Source organism: Macrobrachium nipponense, chromosome 42, assembly GCF_015104395.2.
Source record: "Macrobrachium nipponense isolate FS-2020 chromosome 42, ASM1510439v2, whole genome shotgun sequence".
Taxonomy (NCBI): Eukaryota; Metazoa; Arthropoda; class Malacostraca; order Decapoda; family Palaemonidae; genus Macrobrachium; species Macrobrachium nipponense.
Window position 1 is genome coordinate 42,105,094 of NC_061103.1, and position 11,359 is coordinate 42,116,452.

The following is an 11,359-nucleotide window of genomic DNA, read 5'->3' on the forward strand; positions in this document are numbered from 1 at the left end:
AAACAGGATCTCCATGCACAAACAGCATCAGCAATCTCCACCACCACCACATCTACCAACCACCACCTGCGCTCAAAATACAAGGCTCTATATAACCACCACAACTGGAGCACAAACAGCATCTCCATCAACACCAACAACTGCAAATCACAAACAGCATCTCCTTCCCAACAACAAACCACAGCTCTGCAGCTCAAAATACAACTCCAATATTAACCACATAACTGCCAACACAAACAGCATGAATCCTTCCCCCAACCACAACAACTGCAGCTCAAAATGGACAACTCCAATATTACCACCACAACTGCAGCACAAAACAGCAATCTCACACCCGCCATCACAACTGCAGCTCAAAATACAACTCCAATATTAACCACAATAACTGCAGCACAAACAGCATCTCCATCACCAACCACCACAACTGCAGCTCAAAATACAACTCCAATATTAACCACCACAACTGCAGCACAAACAGCATCTCCTCATCCCAATCCACCCCACAAACTTGCATGCTCCAAATACAACTCCAAGTATTAACCAAAACAATAACCGCAAGCACACAAAGCAATCATTCCCATCACCAACCCCACCAACAACTGCAGCCAAAATCCAAAATACTCCCCAATATTAACCACAACAAACTGCAGCACCAAAGACCAGCCATCCCTCCTCACCAACCGACCACAACTGCAGCTCAAAATACAACCCTTCCAATATTAACCAACAATAACTGCAGTCACAAACACGTCATCTCCATCAACCAACCACCACAACTGCAGCTCAAAATACAACTTCCAATATTAACCACCAACAACCACACTGGCAGCACAAACAGCATCTCCATCCCAACCAACCCCACAACTGGAGCTCCAAAATACAACTCCAATATTAACCACAATAACTGCAAGCACAAACAGCATCTCCATCACCGCAAACCACCACAACTGACTGCAGCTTCAAATACAACTAACCAATATTAAACCAAAACCAAAACTGCAGCACAAACGCATCTCCCTTCACCAACCACCACCAACTGCAGCTCAAAATACGAACCCTCCATTATTAACCACAATAACTGCAAAACACAAACAGCATCTCCTTCCCCAACCACAACAACTGCAGCTCAAAATACAACTCCAATATTAACCACCTACAACAACTGGAGCGACAAACGTATCATCCTTCACCAACCCAAACCACCAACAACTGCAGCTCAAATACAACTCCAATATTACCCACCACCCCAACTGCAGCAACAAACAGCATCCTCCATCACCAACCACCACAACCTTGTAGCCTCAAAATACAATGCTCCAATTTAATTAACCACAATAACTGCTAACAACAAACGAAGCATCTCCTTCACCAACCACCGACAACTTGCATGCTTCAAAATAACACTCCAAACATTAACTTAACACAATAACTGCAACACAAACAGCATCTCCTCATCCCAACCACCACCAACTGCAGCTCCAAAATACAACTCCAATATTAACCACCACAACTGCAGCACAAAAAACATTATCTCCATACACCAACCACCACAAACTGCATCACAAAAGATCATCTGCCTTCACCAACCACCAACCAAAAAAAAATTTCCCCCCCACCCCTTTTTGCCAAAGCTTCAAAATACGAACTCCAATAGTTAACCACAATAACTGCCAAACCAAACAAACAGCATCTCCTTCACCAACCCAAGCAACAACTGCGTCTCGAAATACAACTCCAATATTTCAACCACCCAACAACTGCATCCGCATCATCATCTCCATCACCAACCCCACCATCACTGCAGCTCAAAATTAACAACTCCCAATATTAACCCACAATAACTGCAACACAAACAGCATCTCCCTTCACCAACCACAACAAACTGCATCTCAAAAGATACAACCCTCCAATATTAACCACCACACCTGGCAGCACAATCAGCACCTCCCGTCACCAACCCACCACAACTGCCCAAGCTCAAATACCACCTCCAATATTCCACCACAGCTGCAGCACAAAACATCCAAAATCTCCATCCCCAACCACCACAACTGCCGACTCGAAAATTAACCAACCTCCAATATTACCAACAAGACTGCAGCACAAACAGCTCTCCATCCCCACCAACCCCCCACAACTGCCAGCTCAAAATTCAAATCCAATATTAACCACAATAACTGCCAACACAAACAGTCATCTCATCACCAACCACCACAACTGCAGCTCAAAATACAACTCCAGTATTAACCACCACAACTTGCCGACAAACAGCATCTCCTTCACCAACCACCACAACTGCAGCTCAAAATACAACTCCAATATCAACCACCACAACTGCAGCACAAACAGCATCTCCATCACCAACCACCACAACTGCAGCTCAAAATACAACTCCAATATTAACCACCACAACTGGAGCACAAACAGCATCTCCATCACCAACCACCACAACTGCAGCTCAAAATACAACTCCAATATTAAGAACAATAACTGCAACACAAACAGCATCTCCTTCACCAACCACCACAACTGCAGCTCAAAATACAACTCCAATATTAACCACCACAACTGCAGCACAAACAGCATCTCCATCACCAACCACCACAACTGCAGCTCAAAATACAACTCCAATATTAACCACCACTTCCCCCCCCCCCCCGGCAAAAACGCATCTCCAAACACCAACCCACCCACAACGCAGCTCAAAATACAACGCCCATAATTAACCACTAAGCTGCATCACAAACATCATCTCCAATTCACCAACCACCACAACTGCAGCTCAAAAATACAACGCCCACCCCACCAACTGCAGCACCAAAACCGCCTCTCCTTCACCAACACCACAACAACAGCTCAAAATACAACGCCAATATCAAACCACCACAAACTGCAGCACAAACAGCATCTCCCTAACCAACCCCACCACAAACTGCCCACTCATACAACTCCAATATTAACCACAATAACTGCAACACAAAAGCATCTCCTTTCACCAACCCCACACTGCAGGCTCAAAATACAACGCCATATTAACCACAATAACTGCACACAAACAGATTCATTACCAACCTCCACTGCAGCTCAAAATACAAACTCACCAATATTAACCACCACAATGCAGCACAAACAGCATCTTAATCACAACCACCACAACTGAGCACAAACATCATCTCCATCACCAACCACCGAAACTGCAGCTCAAAAATCAACTCCAATATTAAACCCACCAACTGCAGCACAAACAGCTCTCCATCACCAAACCCCACCACAACTGCACAACAAACGTATCTCCATCAACCAACAACCACAATGCGGCACAAACGTATCTTCCCATCACCAACCACCACAAACTGCATCATAAACAGTATCTTCCAATCACCAACCTCCACAACTGCAGCAAAAACAGTAATCCCTCCATCAAACCAACCAACCACAACCTGGCATTTCACAAACCGTTATCTCCATCACAACCAACCCCCAAGCTGCAGACACAAACAGCATACTCCAAAATCCACAAACAACCACCAACTGTAAGTTCAAAATAAACAACTCCAATAGTAACCACAATAACTGCAACACAAACAGCATCTCCATCACCAACGCACCACAACTGCAGCTCAAAATTTCAAACTCCAATATTAACACACAATAACTGCAACACAAACAGCATCTTCCATCAACCAACCACCACAAACCTGCAGCTCAAAATACAAACTCCAATATTACAACGCCCACACAACTGCAGCACAAACCAGCATCTCCTTTCAACCAACCACCACAAACTACAGTCTCAAAAATACCAACGCCAATATCAACCACCACAACTGCAGCACAAACAGCATCTCCATCACCAACCACCACAACTGCAGCTCAAAATACAACTCCAATATTAACCACAATAACTGCAACACAAACAGCATCTCCTTCACCAACCACCACAACTGCAGCTCAAAATACAACTCCAATATTAACCACAATAACTGCAACACAAACAGCATCTCCATCACCAACCACCACAACTGCAGCTCAAAATACAACTCCAATATTAACCACCACAACTGCAGCACAAACAGCATCTCCATCACCAACCACAACTGCAGCTCAAAATACAACTCCAATATTAACCACCACAACTGCAGCACAAACAGCATCTCCATCACCAACCACCACAACTGCAGCTCAAAATACAACTCCAATATTAACCACCACAACTGCAGCACAAACAGCATCTCCTTCACTAACCACCACATCTGCAGCTCAAAATACAACTCCAATATTACCACCAATTAACTGCAGCACAAACAGCATCTTCATCACCAACCACCACAACTGCAACACAAACAGTATCTCCATCACCAACAACCACAACTGCGTCACAAACAGTATCTCCATCACCAACCACCACAACTGCATCACAAACAGTATCTCCATCACCAACCTCCACAAACTGCAGCCACCAAACAGTATCTCCATCACCAACCACCACAACTGCATCACAAACAGTATCTCCATCAACAACCAACACAGCTGCAGCACAAACAGCATCTCCATCACCAACCACCACCACTGTAGTTCAAAATACAACTCCAATATTAACCACCATAACTGCAGCACAAACAGCATCTCCATCACCAACCACCACAACTGCAGCTCAAAATACAACTCCAATATTAACCACAATAACTGCAACACAAACAGCATCTCCATCACCAACCACCACAACTGCAGCACAAACAGCATCTCCATCACCAACCACCACAACTGCAGCTCAAAATACAACTCCAATATTAACCACCACAACTGCAGCACAAACAGCATCTTCATCACCAACCACCACAACTGCAACACAAACAGTATCTCCATCACCAACAACCACAACTGCGTCACAAACAGTATCTCCATCACCAACCACCACAACTGCATCACAAACAGTATCTCCATCACCAACCTCCACAACTGCAGCACAAACAGTATCTCCATCACCAACCACCACAACTGCATCACAAACAGTATCTCCATCAACAACCAACACAGCTGCAGCACAAACAGCATCTCCATCACCAACCACCACAACTGCAGCTCAAAATACAACTCCAATATTAACCACCACAACTGCAGCACAAACAGCATCTCCATCACCAACCACCACAACTGCAGCTCAAAATACAACTCCAATATTAACCACCACAACTGCAGCACAAACAGCATCTCCATCACCAACCACCACAACTGCAGCTCAAAATACAACTCCAATATTAACCACCACAACTGCAGCACAAACAGCATCTCCATCACCAACCACCACAACTGCAGCTCAAAATACAACTCCAATATTAACCACAATAACTGCAACACAAACAGCATCTCCATCACCAACCACCACAACTGCAGCTCAAAATTCAACTCCAATATTAACCACAATAACTGCAACACAAACAGCATCTCCATCACCAACCACCACAACTGCAGCTCAAAATTCACTCCAATATTAACCAACCAACTGCACACAAACATCATCTCCCATCACCAACCACCACAACTGCAGCTCAAAATACAACTCCCAATATTAACCACCACAACTGCGCACAAACCCTCTCCTTCCCACCAACCACCACAACTGCAGCAAATACAACTCCAATATTAACCACCACAACTGCAGCCAAACAAGCATCTCCATCACCAACCACACTGCCAAGCTCAAAAATACAACTCCAATGTTTTAACCACCACACCTGCGCCCAAACCGCAATCTCCATCGCCAACCACACAACTGCAAGCTCAAAATACACCCTCCAATATTAACCACCACAACTGGAGCACAAAGCATCTCCTTCACTACCACCACATCCGCATCAAAATACAACTCCCATATTAACCAACCATAACTGCATCACAAGAAGCTCTCCTTCACCAACCACCACTCTCAGCTCAAAAATACAACTCCCTATTAACCCGAATAACTGCAACACAAACAGCATCTCCATCACCAAACCACCACAACTGGCAGCTCAAATAACAACTACCAAAGTTTAACCAACCCAATAACTGCAACACAAACAGCATCTCCATCACCAACCACCACAACTGCAGCACAAACAGCATCTCCATCACCAACCATCACAACTGCAGCACAAACAGCATCTCCTTCACCAACCATCACAACTGCAGCTCAAAATACAACTCCAATATTAACCCCAACCAACTGCTGCACAAACAGCATCTTCATCACCAACCACCAACAACTGCAGCACAAACAGCATCTCCTTCATCACCACCACAACGCAGCTCAAAATACAACTCCAATTTATTAACCCCCCAAAACTGAAGCAACAAACGCATCTCCTTCACCAACCACTACAACTGCAAAGCTCAAATGCAACTCCAATATTAACCACCACAACTCGCACAACGCATCTCCATCACCAACCCCCAACCTGCGCTCAAAATACAACTCCAATATTAACCACCACAACTGCAGCCAAACAAAGCCATCTCCATCCCAAACCCCAGAACTGCAGCTCAAAAACAACCTCCAATATTAACCACCACAACTGCGCACAAAACACAATCTCCCTTCACTTAACCACCACTCTGCAGCTTCAAATAACCTCCCAATTTAACCACCACAACTGGAGCCAAACAAAGCATCTCTCACCAATCACCACCAACTGCGCTTCAAAATACAACTCCAATATTAACCACCACAACTGCAGCACAAACCAGCATCTCCCCACCTAACCACCACCAACTGCAGCTCAAAATACAACTCCAATATTAACCACCCACAACTGGCAGCACCAAACACTCTCCTTCACTAAACCACCACAACGCAGCTCAAAATACAACTCCAATATTAACCCCCCACTGGAGCACCAAACCATTCCTTTCACCAACCACCACAACTGCAGCTCAAAATTCAATTCCCAATATTAACCACTACAACCTGGAGCACAAACACATCTCCTTCACCAACCACCCACCGTTGAAGCTCAAAATACAACTCCAATATTAACCACCCCAACTGGAGCACAAACATCCTCTCCTTCACTAACCACCACAACTGCCGCTCAAAATACATTCCAATATTAAACCACTACAACTGGACACAAACGCATCTCCTCTTCCTTCCACCCAACCACCACAACTGCAAGCTTCAAATACAACTCCAATATTAACCCCCACCCAACTGCAGGCACAAACCTCTTCTCCTTTTCAATAACCACCACATCTCAAGCTCAAATACAACTCCAATTTAATTACCGCCACAACTGGAGCAAAACCCGCAATCTCCTTCAACCAACCACCCACTGCAACTCCAAAATCAACTCCCATATTAACCACCACAACTGCCGCAACAAACATCTTCCTCCTTCCCCAACCAACCCCACCATCTGCAAGCTCAAAATACAACTCCAATATTAAAACCCCAAACCTGGAGCACAAAACACATCTCCTTCACCAAACCACCACAACTGCAGCTCAAAATACAACTCCAAATATTTAACCACCACAACTGGAGCACAACGCATCTCCTTCCCCAACCAACCACCAACTGCAGCTCAAAATAACCAACTCCCAATATTAACCACCACAACTGGGAGCACAAACAAGCCTCCAACACCAACACCACAACTGCAGCTCAAAATACAACTCCAATTTAATTAAACCACCAACTCCTGCAGAACAAACAGCATCTCCTTCACCAACCACCTCAACGCAGCTCAAAATACAACTCCAATATTGGCCACCACAACTGCAGCACAATCCATCTCCATCAACCAAACCACCCCACTGCATCTCGGAAATACAACTCCAATATTAACCACAATAACCTGCAGCACAAACCAGCACTCCATCGCCAACCACCAAACCTGCAGCTCAAAATACAACTCTAATATTAACCACCACACGGACAACAACAGCATCTCCTTCACCAACCACCACAACGCTGCTCAAAATACAACTCCAATTTAACCACCACAACTGGTGCACAAACAGCGTCTCCTTCACTAACCACCACTCTGGCATCTCAAAATACAACTCCAATTTACCAACCCAACCCTGCAGCACAAACAGCATTCTCCTTCCCACCCCAACCAAGCTGCAGCTAAAATACAACTCCAATATTACCACCACCAACCTGGGCAGCCACAAAACAGCATCTCCTTCATAACCACCACATCTGCGCTCCCAAAATACACCTCCAATCTTAACCACCCACAAACTGGAAGCACAAACACATCTCCATCACCCAACCACCAAAAACCAAATGCAGCTCAAAATACAACTCCAATATAACCACCACAACTGGAGCACAAACAATCTCCTTCAACCAACCACCTCAAATGAGCTTCAAAATACAACTCCAATATTAACCACCACAACTGAGCACAAACAGCATCTCCTTCCCAACCAACCCATCTGCAGCTCAAAATACAACTCCCATATTAACCACCACAACTGGAGCACAAACGCATCTCCTTCAACCAACCACCACAACTGCAGCTCAAAATAACAACTCCAATTTTAACCCACCACAACTGGGAGCACAAACAGCATCTCCTTCACCAAACCACCACAAACTGCACTCAAAATACAACTCCAATATTTCCACCCCACAACTGCACACAAACACATCTCCAACACCAACCACCACAACTGCCCAGCTCAAAATACAACTCCAATATTAACCACCACAACTGCAGCATAAACCGCATCCTCCTTTCACCAACCACCGCAAACTGCAGCTCGAAATACAAACTCCAATATTAACCACCACAACTCGCAACAATCAGCATCTCCATGCCAACCCACCCCCCAACTGCCGGCTCGAAATACAACTCCAATATTAACCACCCCAACTGCACTCAAAACAGATCTCCATCACCAACCACCACAACTGCAGCCTCAAAATACAACTCCAATTTCTTTCCAACCTCCAACTGCATCACAAACAGCATCTCCATCACCAACCACCACAACTCAGCTCAAAAATAACAACTTCCAATATTAAAACCACAATAACTGCAACACAAACAGCATCTCCTTCACCAACCACCACAACTGCAGCTCAAAATACAACTCCAAATATTAACCACAATAAAAAAACTGCCGCACAAACAGCATCTCCATCAACCAACCGCCACAACGCAGCTCAAAATTCAACTCCAATATTAACACAATAACTGTAACACAAACAGCATCTCCCATCACCAACCCCACCAACAACTGCCAGCTCGAAAATACAAACTCCAATTATTAACCACAATAACCTGCAGCAAACAAAACAGCATGCTCCATCCCAACCCAACCGACCACAAGCTGCAGCTCCAAAATACAACTCTAATAGTTAACCACCCACAACTGCAGCACAAACAGCATCTCCTTCACCAACCCCCACCAACAACTGCAGCTCCAAAATACAACTCCAACTCCAATTAATTAACCCACCAAAAACACTGCAGCCACAAACAGCATCCCCTCCATCACCAACCACCAAAACAACTGCAAGCTCAAAATATAAAGCTCCAATATTAACCCCAACAACGTGGCAGCACAAAACCAGCAATCTCCATACCCAACCACCACAACTGTCAAGCTCAAAACAATACAACTCCAATATTTAACCAACCACAACTGGAGCACAAACAGCATCTCCTTCTCACTAACCCACCACATTCTGTCAGCTCAAAATACAACTCCAATTTAATTACCACCCCAAACTGGAGCACAAAACAGCATACTCCTTCACCAACCACCACAACTGCAAAAACAATCTTCAAAAATACCAACTCCAATATTAAAATTGCCAACCACAAACTGGAGCAACAAACAGCATCCTTCCTTCACCAAACCACCACAACTGCAGCTCAAAATTACAACCTACCAATCTTGAAACCACCACAACTGCAGACACAAACCCAGCATCTCCGTCACCCCAAACCACCAACCTGCAAGCTTGCATCCAAAATACAAACTCCAATATTAACCACTACAACTGGATGCACAAACAGCATCTCCTTCACCAACCACCCACAACTGCAGCTCAAAATACAACTCCCAAGTATTAACCACTACAACTAAAGCACAAACACATCTCCTTCACCAACCCCACAACTGCAGCCAAAATTCCACTCCCATTATTAACCACCAACCACCTGCAGCCAACAACGGCATCGCCATCACCAACCCCCACTGCAGCTCAAAAATTACAACTCCAATATTAACCCGAATAACCTGCAACAACAAACAGCCTCTCCATCACCACCACCACAACTGCCAGCCAAATACAAAACTCTAATATTACCACACAACTGGAGCACAAACATCATCCTCCTTCACCAACCACTCCAACCTGCAGCTCAAAATACAACTCCAAGTATAACCACAATAATGTAGCACAAACAGCATCTCCATCACCAACCACCACAACTGCAGCTCACAAATTCAACTCCAATATTAACCACAATAACTGCAACCAACCAGCTCTCCTTCACCAACCACAGAACAACTGCAGCTCAAATACAACTCAATATTAACCACCACAACTGGAGCACAAACAGCATCTCCATCACATAACCCCCACAACTGCAGCTCAAAAACAACATCCAATATTCCACAATACTGCGCACAAACAGCATCTCCTTCCCAACCACCACAACTGCAGCTCAAAACAACTCCAATATAACCCACACTGCAGCACAAACAGCATCTCTCACCAACTAACACAACTGCAGCTCAAAAATACTCCAATATTAACCACCACAACTGTAGCACAAACAGCATCTCCACACCAACCCCCCACCAAACTGCAGCTCAAAATACAACTCCAATATTAACCACCACAACTGCAGCACAAACAGCATCTCCAACACCAGCCATCACAACTGCAGCTCAAAATACAACTCCAATATTAACCACCACAACTGCAGCACAAAAACAGCATCTCCATCACCCAAACACCACAAACTGCAGCTCAAAATACAACTCCAATATTAACCACAATAACTGTAGCACAAACAGCATCTCCTTCACCAACCACCACAACTGCAGCTCAAAATACAACTCCAATATTAACCACCACAAATGCAGCACAAACAGCATCTCCATCACCAACCACCACAACTGCAGCTCAAAATACAACTCCAATATTAACCACCACCACTTGAGCACAAACAGCATCTCCTTCACCAACCACCACAACTGCAGCTCAATATTAACCAACTCCAATATTGAACCACCAATATCTGCAGCACAAACAGCATCTCCATCACCAACCGCCACAACTGCAAGCTGCAAAATAAATTCAATTCCAATTAATTAACCCCAATAACTGGCAGGCACAAACAGCATCTCC

The 11,359-nt window shown here is 44.6% G+C and overlaps 1 protein-coding gene across 1 annotated transcript; it reads left to right on the forward strand.

The window, feature by feature from the left end:
* Positions 1-279: 279 nt before the first annotated feature.
* LOC135213349 (mucin-2-like) lies at positions 280-5,495 on the forward strand. Its single transcript, XM_064247326.1, has 4 exons — positions 280-514; positions 2,194-2,660; positions 3,671-4,346; positions 4,387-5,495. The coding sequence occupies exons 1-4, from the start codon at positions 280-282 to the stop codon at positions 5,493-5,495; spliced, it is 2,487 nt and encodes an 828-aa protein (XP_064103396.1).
* Positions 5,496-11,359: the final 5,864 nt, after the last annotated feature.